General features: G+C 42.6%; 1 protein-coding gene across 2 annotated transcripts in view; it reads right to left on the minus strand.

Annotated features, from left to right (window-relative positions):
* Nucleotides 1–5206: 5206 nt before the first annotated feature.
* CLRN1 (clarin 1) overlaps nucleotides 5207–17861 on the minus strand; it is a 46523-nt gene continuing 33868 nt past the window's right edge. The window contains exons 3-4 of one of the 2 annotated variants that reach the window (XM_019023113.3): nucleotides 7100–7236; nucleotides 5207–5913 (exon numbers count right to left, since the gene is read on the minus strand). In XM_019023113.3, coding sequence (XP_018878658.1) covers nucleotides 5893–5913; nucleotides 7100–7236 — 158 coding nt within the window. In that variant the 3' untranslated portion in view covers nucleotides 5207–5892. Of the gene's footprint in view, nucleotides 7237–17861 lie in introns of both variants that reach the window. The other variant, XM_004037848.5, reaches the window with a different exon arrangement.

Below are 17861 nucleotides of genomic sequence, written 5' to 3' on the forward strand. Positions count from 1 at the left end.
GGAAGACCAGGGAAAGAATGAAAACCCATGTTAGAATAGAAGAGACATCTAGAAATATTAATAAAACTGCTTTGTCTACTCACTAGAAACCATCTAGAGTGTTTTTGTTTTAAATTAAGGAAGTATCAGTCACTCAACTGATATATTGAAGAATGAGATACACAGAAAAAATTTAAACCCTATGGAAAAATCTCAATGTCTTTCTCTGATTTTATAAAACAATAAAATGGGTTAGAAATTGGGAAGACAATTTGGTCAGTCATTATAAGGCATAAAACTGTGTGTAAAGACTCCTATAAATGTTAATGTATAGGATGCAGAATCACATTTTTATTTTACCAATCATGATGGACAGTTTTGGGGTATCTGCCAAGCTCACATCCTCTTCTGGGAGACCCCCCTAACACACACACACGTGCACACAGGCACACACTTGCACACACGCGCACACACACCTGCATGTGCGCACACACACACGTACTGTGCACCCAGGCCCTGCAGCCACGACTCATCCTTCCCTCACTTCAGTTGTGTGGAGCAAGGGTGGGCACCTGATCAAGGAGAACTGATTCAGAACTGGGCAGGACCATTCTGATTCTCCTTCCCTACCTGGAATTTGGAAATGGGCAACAGAGATTGAAGGATTGGAAGCTGGTGCTGAATCTAGGGCATTAATGTAGGCCTCAAGCTGAAGAGAGTTTTTTCCCTTCATGCTTTGAAAACGCACAGAAATCTGGTAGGCAGAGAGAGAAGTGAATTGTTCAGAGGCACAAAGTAAAACAGGGGCCAGAACTATGTGGTCTTAGACACACAGACACACACACACACTCATACATTCACACCCGCATGCATGCCAGCCACACACACACACACAGACACTCATACATTCACACCCGCATGCGTGCCATGCCAACACAGTGGTGAAGGGAGGAATGGAAGGGAAGGGAAGTTTGTTTCTACTGACTTTCCAACTCCTGGATCCACCCCTTCGTGAGGTCTGAATGTGCTTACTCCCCTAGTATCCTAGTGCCACGGGAGATGCTGCTGTATCTTTGCGTTGGATCTCTAATTCTCATTCTCTCGCTCTTTGTTTAGGATGGTTTAGGTAGATTTTTTTTCTCATGTTAAATGCTTCCTGACCGAAACATTAAGTAAAATAGGAAGCCTTTCCTTTGTGGTAAAGGACAGAGAGGTAATTGACAGGACATGCATGAATTTTGTATTTTTTTATATTTACGTATTTTTCAAAGGACATAAGCATATTGTGTGGGGTGGAAGGCATCTATGAAGTTTGTTAAATGCTTAGAAAAAATCAGAAGGAGTTTCCAGTTGAGAGTTACTGTGTGCGGTGAAAGGATATTTCACTGGTTCTTTTGGATATGCTCTCGTGCTCCCCTGTGCTTGTTTTGCTTCCCTTATACTCCAGAAACCTCTGCTTAGTCCAGGTAACTGCTCATCAGCTTTGGGGAGAAGTGGGTGACTCTGGATCCAGGGAACAAAAGTGATTTTTAAGTTCAATAGTCACTAGTTTAGGTTTAAAATAGTGACATTCTTGCAGGATAAGCTAGAAAATACCAAGGGCTGGAGATGGGCAGAAATTTAAGAGGAGGTACTCCTAGAATAAATCTAGAATCTCTGCTAGAACAAGTACCATCGTTTTCCAGCACTAGAGGACGTTGGGGAAACTGAGTCAGCGCCCAATGCCTTCTCATTTCTGCCCAGGAGAGGACCAAGTTGATAGCATGGAGCAGGTCTCTTCGCCACCAACCATCAGGAAAAGCATTTCTCTGGACCTCAACATGTAGTCTGACGCAGGACTGCGGAAAATTCCTCATCTGAATGCCCCGCCCCTTAGGGGGGAGGGAGCAGCCACGCCTCCTAGAGGGAACCCTCCCAGATCTGGATGGTGATGGAAGCCTCCCTCCTATCTCCCAGTCGCTCTTCCTGATACATTCTTTTTAAGTTTTTTTCAGTATTATTTAATTAAGTAACAGAGTTCTTATAGCATTTTGTGAAAATTGAAACTCTAGGATAATTTTTATTTTTTTAATGATTTCCTTTGTTACAAAATTTCATCAGATTTTCCTGTTATGGGTAAACTTAAAAAGCCTTTTCTTAATACTATACTGCAGTTTTAAACAGAAACTAAAGATAGAAAGTTTTAGAGGATATTATTCTCTGCTCTCAGCCAAAAATCAAGAAAAAAATGTATTCTTACCCTTTTTACATTAGCCATCCCAATATTTGGTGCCTTACACACAGCTACATCTGTAGGAGATGCAAGATAGATCCTTTCTGAATAATGAAAAAGGGCGTATTAACCCATATTTGGAAAGAATCTTGAAGGACAGCAGCATAAGCAAAAGTGTTTATTTACTCTTTAGTTACTGATGTAGACAATTCACTCTCCGGTCTTCATTTCAGTGGGTGATGGGTAATGTGACCAGAGGGCCACAAAGGACAGAGGCACAGAGAGGAGCAAGTGGAGACGGTGCAAGGTGCACTGGCATAGACTGTGCCTTGGGAGCCCTAGAGAAGCATCTCCCTGGCAGACAGCAGAAGAGCTTTCTTGGAGAATGGGGTCCTGTTTGCTAGGCTAGGCTAAATTAGGCTAAGCTACAGTCACAATCACCAAAAATCAGTGGCTTTACAGAGAAAGTTTATTTACTACTCTTGTACTCTAGTGCAGGGCAGGAGGCCCGCCCCAGTTTTGCAGCCTTCCGTCTGGATCTCACAGATTCCAAGGCTGCATGCAGCACCAGAAGAAGAGAGAGCTGGAGGATTGCATGGGATGTTTTTCAGGGCCAGGCCTGAGAATGGCACAGGTCACTTCAACCAACATGTCATTGGTACAGCCACACTCACATGGCCCCAACTCCAAAGGAAACTGGGAAATGTACTTTCGCTGTTTAACTGTGCGCCAGAGAAGAGGAAACTGGTGAAGAGCACATAGAATTTCCATGGGTGAAAGGGTGACTGCAGAGGAGCAGGGCAAAGGGGGCAGCTATATGGCAGCAAATGAAAGTCTATACGGCTGATTCTCTTGGAGCTTCTGGCCTAGGATGTGCAGCAGACACCGTCCTTCCCTATATTAAGGCACACTATTCATTTCACTTGGCTAAATAGAAAGATGGCAAATTTAAGTGCAAATCAGACAGCTATGGCATCCTGGAATCCACACCTCTGGATTAGCTATGCTACACTTTTTTGCACAGGCAAAGTTCATGATAAATTGGAACCTGAGGAGAGTGCAACAACAGGGTGGCAGATGTCGTGCCCTGAAATTGCATGTTTCTGGTAGGGCACTGGCTTAAATTACTTGAGGGGCCCAAGCCTCCTCCTCTGCGAACCCACTGACAAACTATACCAGAGGAGAGAGAGAGAGAACACTGCTAGCAGGAATTCCCAAGTCTCTCACTCTTCTCTTCAATCGGGTTCGTGGCTCACAGAGGGAAGAGTGGACTTTTGCTGAATGAGGGGCGCACCACCTTGTAACTCATTCTGTCTACTGCTTTCAGAGTGGGTCAAAATCCCTCAGACCAAGATTCAAGCAAAGAAACAATCTCTTAAGACACTTGCCTTTTAACTGCACCATAGCTCACCCTCACCTCACTTCCACCCTGGGGTCTCTATAACTATTGCCTGATACTGTCCAGTAGGACTGGCAGGGGAGAGTCTGGAGATTTCTGACTTGGGTCTTTGGACTTTCCAGATAAGCTAGTAAATCCCAGCTCTGAGCTGTGACACCCATGGATGTGTCTGGTTGCCTTGGTGGGAATTTATCACTAAGTCTGTAAATCAAAATATAATTTAATTTGGTTTACATCAGTATTTACAGGAGCAAGAGGGCTTTTTCCAAGGGGGGATTTTGGCCCACAAGCAGAAACCTCAGTCCCGCCCAGTCTTTCTGTCTGCCCTTTAAATTGACCAGCATTGCTGTGTCCCTTGTCACTGATGGTGGTGGCCCATCAGCCCTGAGCCGGGACCAACTGCCATGTTGATGGGGCTTGAAAATGGGCATGTCTCTAGAGCAGATACTGAGCACTGAACTAGTACAGGCCCCAGGGTATGTAAATAGAAGGGATGAGGGGCAGCAAGGCCATTAGAGAAACACGGCCGGGCTTGGGCCTGGTCTTGAAGCAGCATTTCTATTATAACAGATGCACTGTTTTAACTACACTGGATCTTATTGGAAGGGGAGAGGGTGAGGAAAATCGAGAGGGAAGTTAATCCTCCCCCCACCCCCGCCCCACTTTCCACCCTCTGGAGTCTACGCCTCTGTTCTCATTCAGGTTTCTCTAGGTAAATGATTGGGACAAATATCCATTCTAGCAGCAAGCCACGCTTACCTTGGAGCTGGTGCACCCTACCACTGCCAGAGTGCACCCTCTGTCTCCACCAGGGTTAAGAAGGGGTGGTGGTCTCCCTCTCCTAGCCTTTTACCAGGTAAAGGGGCAAGAGGGAGAGGAGAATAATAGCACTGTCCCTTGCCTTGATTGTGCACATGTATGATACTCTGGCCTCATTGAGGGGCCCTGAATACCTGGAACGTGACATGGAAGCAGCTTCCCTGGAGGAACAGATGGGACCACAAGAGCAAAAGACCTCTGCAAACTGTAAGACGCCCAGATGTAAGGAGTGCCCCTCCTCTTCATTCTAATGCACCATCTGCATCTGTTTTCGCTTCATTCTGAAGCTTGCTCCTATTCTGGTGAACACGTCTTGCCTTGGCTGGGTCCACCTGGACAAACCTAGGATGATGTTCATGCATTCTTCTTGCCATTCTTTCTGGCAGCATCATCAGCACTGATGTTCTCACAGATGACATGAAGGTGTCTGAGACAATCAAACAGGCTCCCCACCTGGCATGGTGTTCGCCTCCCCAGGGCCAGCAGGGGGCCCCGCGACCTTGTGAGAAGGCTAGCTGCTACCTGGGGAAGGAGGGCGGGTCCCAGCAAAACGAATGTCATTCCCGGGGCCTTTGATTCCCACCGAGTGGGAGCCGCCTATGAGCGTCCTGGCCAGACCCTTCTTCTAAGGGCTCCCCATAGGCCTGGGGACTATGCGTTTCATCTGCGAGAAGAGAGGGAGACTGGTGCGCTGCTGGTGCCGGGTTGTTTGCTGCTTTATTTTGTGTGCAGTGTGCTCTGCAGGGACCTTTTGAGTGTCTGTCACAGCCCTGCTTCTCCTTTCCAGCCAGGGAACATGGTGGGTTTGCCTCTTAGTTCCTCATTAGATTTTTCAGCAGCTGCTCCAGGTTTTCTTTCTCTTTCTACGGAACAGAGAACAATTGGAGACTTGTTTTCTAAAGAAAAAAGCCTAGTGTTCGAAGGAGTTTTTCAAAACTCCAAGAAGACAGAGAGGAATCCAATGAGAGTGCAGGGGGTACCTGGCCTTGGGGACCTCCAACCAACTCCTCACGCAGGAGACGGTCCTTGTCCTCCTAGCCTACTCATTTCCAGTGCTTTTGTACTGGACCATTTCAGCTAAAGACTTACAGAACTGGGCTCTAGCCTGTTACCAAAAAAAAATCCCCTTTGTGGCTAGACTGAATTGTAGTCTTCTAGAAATTGTCCAGGTGTATTTCCTGATTTAAGGGGAAAAACCAGCATCTGGAAACTCGGTGTGTTCTGATGTCTGCTGGCGAATAGCGAATTGACACCAGAGCAAGTTATTTCTCAGGTATACGGTTGTTTCATCCTTGTAAATAGTTCCAAAGGGAAACAGTGTTTTATTTTAAGGAGTACTTTCAAACCTATTATATGAGGGCTGCTGAGTACCCAGCACCTGTGGTCAGAGGCCTAGTGATCTGTTTGCTGTCATTCTCTGCTTTTTCCTTGGTGCTTTCTGGAGGACAGCAGGTTGAGGATGAAGGAAGGGTCAGTTCCAGGCTCAGCTGTGGCCTTTAGTCAGCTGCAGATCAATTTGATGGGTAATTCAGGGAAAAAAAAAGTTGACCTGGGTCATGCTTGGTGACAGCCAGACCAAGACCAAGATGACACAGTGATACCGTCATAATCCCAGATTTAATATAATTTTCATAATTGCATATTAGTACTCGAGACACTATAGCTAGAAAAACAGCCCCTAATGAGTCATTTTGCATCAAATGTACTAGCAGAGATCATTCTTCATGATTCCTCAGTGGTCCTAACAATTATGTTCATTGAAAGTACTGTGGTGAATGTAATTGGGACTCAGGCACAGGAGGAAAAATACCCTAAGCTTGGTTTTTTCTTCTTTTCTTCTTTTAGAGTTTGCAAATTTTGACCAACAGACATGGTTAATAAGACTATGCTTTTTTAAAGCCTATATTTTATATTTATTTTATTTTTTAATTTTGTTAGTGACAGGGTCTCACTTTATTGCCCAGGCTGTAACTCGAACTCCTGAACTCAAATGATCTTCCCACCTTGGCCTCCCAAAGTGCTGGAATTACAGGTGTGAGTCACCACGCCTGGCCTATGAGTATACTTTAAACAAATTTTTTAAAATATGTGTTGATACATTTTATAGATGTTCATTTAATACACTACTGTTTTAGGAAAGCGATTGCAGCTCAGTTTTCTGAAATCTGGCAACAAATGTGTGGATATATTAGAAATATTATTTGTTTTTATTAAAATATATTCCATGTGCCTTTGATATCTTTTTGATAGAAAGGCATCTTACACACACACACACACACACACGCACATATATATATGGAGTAACAATTTGTCGATTCTAGTCAACTGCCTTTGACTACCTGGGTCAAGCAATTTCCCACCAGATAAAACAACTTTTCAAAGCCTTCCTTCTGCTTCCCTTACTTTCCAGCCTGTATCCTTAGTACGTAATTTGTTAATATTGTCACGAAGGGTCCTGATGCTTTAATATATGCAGACTAAAAGGATATACAAAATTAACCACATCTAAAAGTGACCAAAGCAAGTCTACTCCCTTGTAAAATTATAGAAAGGTTTGCCTTTCAGTACATTAGATCTGCAGCTACATTAGTTGTTTCTGCGTCTTTAGATTTTGCAAAAGGGAACTGAAATCCAGCAAGTCGTATTAGGAGCCCATTCAGAAAATGAACAAAAAAGCAAATGAAAACGACCCAGAATGAGGTGGTATATTTTTCACTTTGTGTTTTGTAGACATAAGTCCCTTCTTTATAATTTGCAATTTTTTCTGAGAGGTGGTGGATTTTCACTTCAGAGGCAAACAATATCATGACAAGACAGCCACAGGAGCCTGCAACAGAAGAAACAAGGTGTTGGGACAAATATTTCCTGATTGTAAGGGACAGGGAAGAGGGTCAATGTGTAAACCAAGGAATTCTCTTACCATCATCCCCATTTACATTCTCCACACAAAAAATTATTGCATATTTGTAATCGTGAGCCTGATTCTTCAATCTCTAGGTGGTAGGGCTTGGGTTATGGTTCTGCTCTGAGTGAAGAAGATTTGTGTGTGTGTGTAGGAGTGCAGTGGGGGGTAAGGAGGTGGTTAGAATTAAGCTGATCTTACAAAGACTGGGAGATATTCCTCTTTGCATGATGTGAAGGCTGAATTGCTAGGCACTTTAAAGGCATAATGGTGGAGTCAGGCTACAAAGCAGCCACTGCTATGATGTGGCTTCAAGAGAAAATATTTCTCTGTACTTCACAGGCCATGCAGGATAAATGCCAATCATGCAGCCTCTTGTGAAAGGCCCCAGCCTCCCTTCAGAAGGGTTACCACGGCTCCTTCAGCTTTCACTTGGCCACAGCTGCACAAAGGAAAACCTGAGGAAAGGTAGCTATGGATGAGGTATTGAGGTGGCGCACATCTCTATTCTCCTTGTTTGTAACAGAATTCAGATTTTTAGCTAGACATGTGAGTGTCTTGAATTAAGACAGCATTGTTCAACTAAGGGTGGTTGGGAAGTATGGGCGGGATAGTCTTCTTGAACTATACAGGTATTAGGGGCCTGTCCTTTCTTCTCCACTTCCTCCTTCCTGTGGCTGAAATATGGATGCAATGGCTGGAGCCCCAGCATACATTTTGGACCAATGTGGCCCCAGAAATGGAAGCCATATGCTGTGGAAAAACAAGAAAGAGGGAGTCTAAATCCCAGATCCTTGGAGCCTCTGGACCAGCCCTGGACTTCAACCTCTAGATTTTTATGTGTGAGAAAAGTAAACATTTGTTTTGTTTAGTACACTATTATTATTTTTCCCCCTCATCTATCACTCATTGGTAGCCTAATTTTAACAGATGTAGCTGTGATTTCGGTGAGATTGCTGTGGGACAGGGGCACTCCATACTGGCTGGAAGCTGGAAACTCTGGTGAGTGTCTCCCCCGAAGATGGACACTGGGAGACTTCCAGATGGGTGGATGGCACAGGGAGCAGAAGCAGGTGGCAGGAGGGACCAGATCAGGAGCACATAGGATGGCCAGGACTCTACAGCGCTTCCACAGCTACTGTTATATCCCAGGCCACCAAAATAGGGTTCCAGTTAATAAGAGACTTGCTGGGATGGTTTTCTACCTTAGGTGAAACCAGTTTGGGTTCAAACCCTGATTCCTTTACTTACTATGTAAAAGTAGGCAATTTTAATATTCAGGTCTCAATTTCTTCATCTATAAAAGGTGGCTAATATAAATAAAGCATGATTTGCATTTGGCGTTGTAATTGACACATATAAATGCTTACTAATTGGTAGCTATTCATATGGTTTTTATGGATTCCTTTTTTCTTGCAAGTCCTTATCATAATAGCTTGATTTAGGTCAAACCAATTTGGTTTCAAATCCTGATTCCTCCACTTACAATGTCAGATTAGGTATTTTATTTCAAATCCTCAGCCCACCCCATATCAGGGACACCTGACTACATCAGGGTAGGCAACACAAAAGAACGTATTACAGTGTCTTTTTTTTTCTCCAAATACTCTCCCACTAATTTTATGTCTCCTTTAGGACAGGTAAATGCTTTTTACTCTTCAGTTAAAGTTAATCCAAATATCCTAGGAGTGGCAACATAATGGCTTGAGTTTCTATTCATTAATTCACTCATTCATTTATTCTTTAGACTTATATGGGGGATAGTTGTGGAGATTTAAACATTAAATACTCATGATTTTTGCTCTCATGGAGTATAATTTGGCAGAGGACATAAAATCAATTACTAACCAATTACAGTGCATGTAATCAAGGGATAGCAGAGGGGCTGTTACTGAGAGGGTAGGCAGCATTATGGAAGGTTGCTTAGAAGTAGCCAGAAGGAGCTATAGGAAAAGTTAGCTGAGCAGAGGGAGGCTGGACTGTGTGGGGAGAGCACTGCAGGCAGGAGGAGCTACGGTGCAAGTGACAGCCCCCATTCCTTTCCCAAAGGCCAGGCTGGGTTTGGGGTAGAGGCAGAGATTTGGGGGTAGGAATGAGGGGAGAGGTGAGCAGAAAAGGCAGCATCACATTTCTTCTACTTTAGAATTTCACATAGGACTGGCCCATCAGCTTAATCATCATCAAATAATCAAATAATATAATTTTCTTGAAATTTCACTTTCTACCATCCTCAGAGTGATAGCTGAGAATATTCCTTTGTAAAATTTTGTCAGCCTATTTTTGTATTCTGAGCTTAAAACCAGAGCTCTCCCCTGGCAAAACCGTATTATTTCTTTATTGTTAGATCCTAACAAAAAGGCTGCAGTGCTGTTTTCTCTTTATCTTTTATTCAAAAATTGTGGAGAAAATGCCATTCCTTTTACCATAAGAGCCTTCTTTGTCTGAGGAGATGGTGAATTTCAGACAGAAGTGAAACATTATTTCCTGAGCACCTGAAAGGAAAATTCAAGCTCAGTTTCCTTTTCAAGTTGTTAAATATTTTAAAGGTACTGCTTTGTTAAGGAGACAGCATTACAGCAAGGCTGTATTTCAAATTCCTAAAGTAAAAGTTACTTGGGGTGTCATAAGACTCAAAGCCTTTTGCCATAGCTAATATTTCAAGCACACAGCCCCCAAAACAAAGTGTGCTGTCTAGTAGTAGAGAGGACAGTCTGAGATCTTGCTCTGGATTCTAGGGTTGATCACGAGGTCAACGTTGTCATTTCAGGGACAGAGGATAGAAACCCAGCCTGAGTCTCATAACCTTTCAGTGACTGCTAAGAGATATGAAGGGAGACAACTCAGTGTGAACCTGGGATATTTTTGCTTCTCTCTGTCCATGGCTCTAAAAAAGACATGGGATCAAGGATAACTATTTATGACTTATGGACCAAAAGATACGCATGAAGAGTTTCTCTTTGTGGCATGGCTGCTAAGGCTATAAAAGAAGTGTGTAAGTGATATGAGTGATGTGAGAATAGGACTCAACCTACACTCTTCCAGTATGACCCTTTGAATCCAGCAAGAGGGGCTCCTGCTTTGTGCCCCACATTTAGAGGGTTCTGCTCTGTCTCTCTTCTGGAGAGGTTCCTTCCCACAGCATGAGGAATCCTTGAAGTCAATAGAACATACCCATCTGGCATGCCTGACTCACATTTTAGTCCATACTCCTGGGACCCCGGAATTGACTTCGTAAATAGCCCTGAGCCCATTTTCAAGACCTATGTGATCATTTCTCCTGGGTCAGTCCTCCCAGGGTCAGAGGGTGGCTGAGGAATAGCTGTTTCAAGAGGCATGGTCAGAGCTTGGATACATGGTGCAATGTCCACACACCTATGCTTGAGGCTCTTTACTGTGTGCAGTGGAGCCAGGCAGGGGAAGAGAAGTGGGTTTTCATTCATACTCTTGCCCAAGACTTCACAAACGGTAGGATCAGTCCTGCATGTCTCTCTCCTCTTTTTCCCAGTTATCCATGTACACCAAGAGCCCAAATTCACGCGGTGCCAGTTGGACAGATTCCTTATGTGTCTGTCTATCTGACCAACACTGCTCCTGCTCCCAAGAAAGGTTAGAATAAACCAGGACTTTGGAAATCCTGCCAAACCTTGCTGGAGCTATAATTTGGAGTATAACCAGGCACAAGGCCCAAGTTTTGCTGCCCAGTGTCTTACTCAGTGACCTACAGCCATTTTTCCTTTCATCTGTCTGATTTCCCCACCATCTGGCTGGTACTGTAGGTTTTTTTTTTTCTTCCTTTTAATGACTTTGATTACTGAGTTAATTTCTGACTGAATAGGATAGCTGAGTTACAGGGCTGTCACACCATGAATGATCAGTCAATTAACAACCGTTTGTAATGTGCTAGACACTGCACATTCATGACTCTCCTCTGACAGCTGTCTGAGACTGCAGAATTGAGCGCTGGTCTCCTCCAGTCCTTACTATGTGGGGAACGTAGGACATGGCCAATGAGAGTTGCTTCTTCATCCCTGAATGGCCCTGAGGGCACCTATGCTTTTATGAGAGGGAACTCCCTGCCAGGATCTGTGGGAGTCCAGAGGTCCTATGGGTTTGGGTCCTCGAAGGGGAAGAAATCTCTGAAATGTTGTGAAATGTTATCCTATGATCAGTAAGATCATATTTTGGGAAATAGTAAACTGGAATTTCAATTCCATTTAAAGTAATGATCAGCATTTTCAGAAAGCTTTCAACACATCATCTTCAATTGTCTTATAGGTGACAGATATTAGGGGCATTTCATTGCCAATATAGAATGATAAATTGATAATTTCCTTTTCAAGGAATATTGAGAGATGATAAATAGGTGTGGGAAAGCCACAACTTTACAAGTGTAGGTGTTAATTTTCTCTAAAATTATGTAAATGTCACTAGAAAGTTAGTAATTGAAAGTAAGGTCACCAGCAATGATTTCTTCCCCAAATAGAAGTTGTTCTGACTCTACACTGCTCCAGAGACCGATGGCTACCATCTAAAAAGGGACAGAGGGACAAGTGAAGTGAGTTAATACCAAAGAGTAGATTTTGAGATTGTGATGGCAAGCGATTTGGTCATGTATTTCCAAAGGATAGATGTAGATGAAGGAATAACACCATTGGGTCTAGCCTTTTCACTTTATCTTCTGTAATGGAAAGTTGAAGAGCCCATATCTAACCTCAGTTTTACAAATGTTATATTATTGAGAAGGATGATTAATGCAAAGAAGAAAAGGTCTAAAAATACAATGTTTATCTAATTTGAATTTATTTTCGGAAATATGTCTGAAAATATGACATTTTCAGAAGAATATCATTTGTTACCAGAAAATATGCAGCTACTTCTGTTTTATTCACTTATTCAACAACTATTCATTGAGTGCCTGTTGCACTGTTGTGGGAACTGGGGGTAGAGCACTAAATGAAACAGGTACAAATCCCTTTCTTCACAGAGCTCTCAGTGATGGAGACAATGGAAAGGGAGAGAGAGGCAATAACTTGATAAGTACATTCAATGGTTTATCAGAGTGTGATATATATTAAGGAGAATAAAATAAAGCAGAGAGGGGGGATAGGAAGGCTGGGGAGGGATGGCCAGGGGAGGCCTCCTAGGGAATATAACATTTAAGTGTGTCTTGAGAGAAGTGAGGGAGTGAGAAGGTAGATATTTGGAGGAAGATTATTTCAGGCTGAAGGAAGAGTGAATGCAAAGGAAGTAGGTGGTTTGAGTGAAGAGGGGAGGAAGGTAAGGGATAGAAAGAGGTGAGTTGTCTGTGTGTGTTTCTGAAGTGGATACATCAAGTGGTGCTTTGGAGGTCAAAGCAAGGACTTGGGTTGTGACTGTAAATGAAACAGAAGAGAAGATGTACATTCTGAGTAGGATAAGAATCTCTGCAACTGTGATAGAAAATGATTAAGCATTTCCTTGCACAAGGTCATAGCTGGGCCATGTACAAAATAAATGAAACACAGTCCTCCTACCACACCCTGGACATGAATGGCCTGGAATGTGATTCCTCACAACACTGCCCCTTTAGCCACTGCCCTGCATATGAGAATGAAATTCTTTGCCCATTGCCAACATCAGCTGTCTAACATTACTTCTCTTTTCCTTCTGTGGCCTCTTTTCTAAGTTCTATGCTGAGAAACTAGCAGAATATATTCATTACTGGGTTTTCCTGCCACAAATCCTTTATCCTTCCTCAGGCTCTGCGGCTTTGATGACTGGACATCCCTGTGTCTCTTTCTTGAACTCCTGAAAAACAGCTCCTTCATAAGGATTGGTGTAGAGATAAGATGCAGATTTTTTTTCACCACCAATTGCAGAATAATGTGCCCCAGACATATTTCAGAGTCCAGGGTATTATTCATACTGAAACTGATATATAATGTAACTGTTCTGTTTTTGAACTGTTCTTTATTTTCTTGTCTTTGTGTATATGAATGTGCTTGTGTTCCATGCCATAGCTGTAATTATCATAATTAATTAGGCCCATACTAGGAGCGTCCTCTTTTTAAAGAAAGGCAGCAATTTTGTTTGCCCCGTTTGGCGTAACTCATAGCAGACACTATATGTAAGAGAAGGCATAACTCATGACGCTATGTGTAAGAGAAGCTATATGTAAGAAAGCCTATATATAAGAGAATAATTATAATCATTGCAAAGGGTAACAAATACAATTTGCAATAAGTCCACATTTTGGTGGTTTTTATCACCTCCAAAAGGCCTGAACCAATACCTTTCATGTCATTCTCAGAGAGTATTCACAGAACTGCTAGGATGTTCTACCACTGATCCATGTCAAGTCTGCCAGCTGGCCTACTCCCTTTTACATGCAGATCTAGGTAAGACTCTCTCCCATCAACTGGGAAACATCTAGAATGGAATATATAAAAGGCCCCCACTCAAATATCACTGCCGCAACTAAAAACTATGAATCTAATTGCTTCTATACTCAGCTCCCTGTTTTTTGGTTCTCTCTCTTCCTCTACCTCCTTAAGTTCTCTCTCTCTCTTTCTCTTTCTCTCTCTCTGTCTCTTCCACTGTATTATAAATCTTGAGGGAAGTTTTTTCACCCCCTTTTCCCTATTCTGCCTTCTCCTGCCCGCACCTCTATTACAGGTGGCCACCTTTACACAAAGCTCACTGCTGATGGTAATCTTGAAACATTCCCTCTGGGACACTCATAATCTCCCAGTTTTCCTTTTTCCTCTTTTTCTTTGGATATTGCTACTCAGTGTCGTTTGCTGGCTTCTCCTCCTCCTAAACCAAAAAATTAACTGTCAGTGTTCTTCAGGAATTGGTCCTAGGTCAGTTTTTGTTATTTTATTTTCTTTTATTTTATTATTATTTAAGTTTTAGGGTACGTGTGCTCAATGTGCAGGTTAGTTACATATGTATACATGTGCCATGCTGGTGTGCTGTACCCAATAACTCATCATTTAGCATTAGGTATATCTCCTAATGCTATCCCTCCCCCCTCCCCCCACCCCACAACAGTCCCCAGAGTGTGATGTTCCCCTTCCTGTGTCCATGTGTTCTCATTGTTCAATTCCCACCTATGGGTGAGAACATGCGGTGTTTGGTTTTTCGTCCTTGTGATAGTTTACTGAGAATGATGATTTCCAATTTCATCCATGTCCCTACAAAGGACGTGAACTCATCATTTTTTATGGCTGCATAGTATTCCGTGGTGTATATGTGCCACATTTTCTTAATCTAGTCTATCACTGTTGGACGTTTGGCTTGGTTCCAAGTCTTTGCTATTGTGAATAGTGCCGCAATAAACATATGTGTGCATGTGTCTTTATAGCAGCATGATTTATAGTCCTTTGGGTATATACCCAGTAATGGGATGGCTGGGTCAAATGGTATTTCTAGTTCTAGATCCCTGAGGAATCGCCACAATGACTTCCCCAATGGTTGAACTAGTTTACAGTCCCACCAACAGTGTAAAAGTGTTCCTATTTCTCCACATCCTCTCCAGCACCTGTTGTTTCCTGACTTTTTAGTGATTGCCATTCTAACTGGTGTGAGATGGTATCTCATTGTGGTTTTGATTTGCATTTCTCTGATGGCCAGTGATGGTGAGCATTTTTTCATGTGTTTTTTGGCTGCATAAATGTCTTCTTTTGAGAAGTGTCTGTTCATGTCCTTCACCCACTTTTTGATGGGGTTGTTTGTTTTTTTCTTGTAAATTTGTTTGAGTTCACTGTAGATTCTGGATATTAGCCCTTTGTCAGATGAGTAGGTTGTGAAAATTTTCTTCCATTTTGTGGGTTGCCTGTTCACTCTGATTCTTTTGCTGTGCAGAAGCTCTTTAGTTGAATTAGATCCCATTTGTCAATTTTGGCTTTTGTTGCCATTGCTTTTGGTGTTTTAGACATGAAGTGGTCCTAGGTCAGTTTTTATCTATGTGCATTCTCTCCCTAGGTGATCTCATCCAATTTTATTGCTTTACATAACATCTATATCCAAATAATGCCCAAATGTACATCTTTCTTCTAGACCTCTTCACTGAACTCCAGATTCATGTAACTGACTGTTTACTTGACATCTCCACTTGGTGGTCTCATAGCATCTCAGACTCGACGTGCCCCAAACGGAACACATGATTTTTAGTGCTGAGCTCTTCTCTCCACCCCTTTCTTACCCTAAACTGCAAGCCTGCTCCTCCCTTGTCTTATCCATAATGCCACCACTATTTATTAGTTGCATAAGCTAACTGAAAAACATTTTGAATGTACTTTCAGAATGTTTTTAGAATCCATTCATCTTTTTCCATCTCCAATGCGATGGTATTGTCTTTCACCAGACATTTCTTAAAGAGGTAAATCAGCTATCAGATATCTTTTTAAAAATCTTTCAAAAGGTTTTCATTGCAATTAGAATCAATTCTAAAAGACTTACCATGGTTAATGCTTAAGGTCCAACATTAACTGGTATCAACTGATCTCTCTAACCTCATTTTTTCCTTGTGCCATTTCCCCTCACTACCCAGCACCTAGCCACATTGGCCTTCTTTCGGTTCCTACAACAAGCAGACCTCTTTCCCTAGAGTCTTCAGTGTGCTTTCTCTTCTACTTGGGACGTTCTGTGAAGGTTCTCAGTTCCTTCTTAGCTTTAGAACTCAGCTATTGGAGCAGTCTTCCCTGACCACCATCTCAAAGCCAGATCTCTGCTATCTTTCTCTTTCATAGCAACTTGTTTATCACCCTCATTGTAATTATTGCAAACTGTAATCACTTAATTATTTATGTACACTTTTGAAATTAGATGAGATTTTTAAAAGGTGTCTGATAGATGATTTACCTCTTTAAGAAATGTCTGGTGAAAGGCAATACCATTGCATATTATAGCAACCTGTTTATCACCCTTATTGTAATTATTGCAATCTGTAATCACTTAATTATTGATATACACTTTTGTTTGACTCTCCCACTAGACAACAAGCTCCGTGAAGACAGCATTGTGTGCCTGATTCACTATGGGATCACCAGTGCCTATTATAATGGCTGGCACATAATGGGCACTCAGTCAATGTTTGACAAATACGTGAAATATATTCACTTATATTGCAACCCTTAGCACTGGCTACAAATTAGAATGACTCCAGAGAGCTTAAGGTAAAATAGCAGTGCCCAAGCCCTACCCCCCCAGAGACTATAATTTAATTAGTGTTGTGTGAGACCTGAGATCAGTAGTTTTAGAAAGTTCTTCAGATGATTCTAATGTACAGTCAAAGAAGAGAATCACTGCCCAAAATGAACTATGGGGGATGAAGAAGGTATTACTAAAATCCTACCTTGGGAAAAAGACTTCTCAGCATCAATTTATAAATGACAAGATGAGAAAAAGCAAATTGGCTGACTTGCATGGGTTTCATGCAACAATATTACATGGAGAATGCTGAGGAATACGAGCTAAACTGGAGGTTATGAGAGTGGAAGAAATGTCTGGTTCAGGAGGCAACAGAATATGAAGCCATAAGTATGAGCCAGCTGTGTGACTGAAGCCTTTGCTGGCCTGGTCCAATGGGTTGCTTTCTTTCCTTTTCTACCTGCAGGGTCTGGCATGCACTACATCAGGAGACATAAGGAGATGCCCATAGCAGTACTGTGGGCAGTGTGGAAAGGTCCAGATAGACAATTGGGAGGACTTCTTTTCCCTTCCCTTCCCTTTCCCCTTTCTACATGCCCCAGGATGCCAACTCTTGGGTGCCCATCCAGCAGGGAAGTAGACAGTTGAAGAAATGACCATAGAATGACTTCAGCACAAGGAGCGGGGAAGCTTAGGGAACCTGAATGTGAGTAGGGAGGAGAAAAAGAGAAAAGAGGTCCAAGGAGGAAAGCATTTTTCTTCTCTGCTGATGGTGAGCACTGCCACCTGGGCAGCACACACTGGCAAGAGAAACAAGGGAGGAGAACCAGTCAGTGGAAGAGAGCTGACTTCTGGGGTCTCTTAATGGAATGTGACTCGTACGTGAAATAAAGGACCCCAATACAGTCTCTGGCCTCTGAGTGTGTGACGCATTGGCTCACATTTAGAATGTTTGGGATAAGGGCTACAAACCTACCCTTACACAATTGGGTCTTAGAGCCAGGGTCTGCATGGACATTACAACTGTGAATAAACACCTTCCAAAGTTCCAAGGGCTTCTGGGTACCATATGAGATTTAAGGGGAATGAGGAAGTCTGTGATTCCAAAGTGACCTGTTTATCCCCAGAGGTCACAAACTGCCAGTCCATCTGACCCTTAAACGTGTTTTATTGTCGTAACAGTTTTTTTTTGAGTTATTGAACATTTTGATATTTAAAAATAAGTATTAGGGGCTTAGAAAAACACTGGGTGATCTAAAAACACTGGCCTTTATCCTCTGCAAGACACAGATCTGGAGCTGGCTCCTTCCCTTCCTTTCTCCCCTTCTCTTCCTTCCCTGATTCACAAACCTTTATTGAGCCCATGCTTTCACAGCAAATTTGAAGGTGGGTGAGACAGAATAGAATGCAGGCACAGG

This window comes from Gorilla gorilla, chromosome 2, assembly GCF_029281585.2.
Source record: "Gorilla gorilla gorilla isolate KB3781 chromosome 2, NHGRI_mGorGor1-v2.1_pri, whole genome shotgun sequence".
Taxonomy (NCBI): domain Eukaryota; kingdom Metazoa; phylum Chordata; class Mammalia; order Primates; family Hominidae; genus Gorilla; species Gorilla gorilla.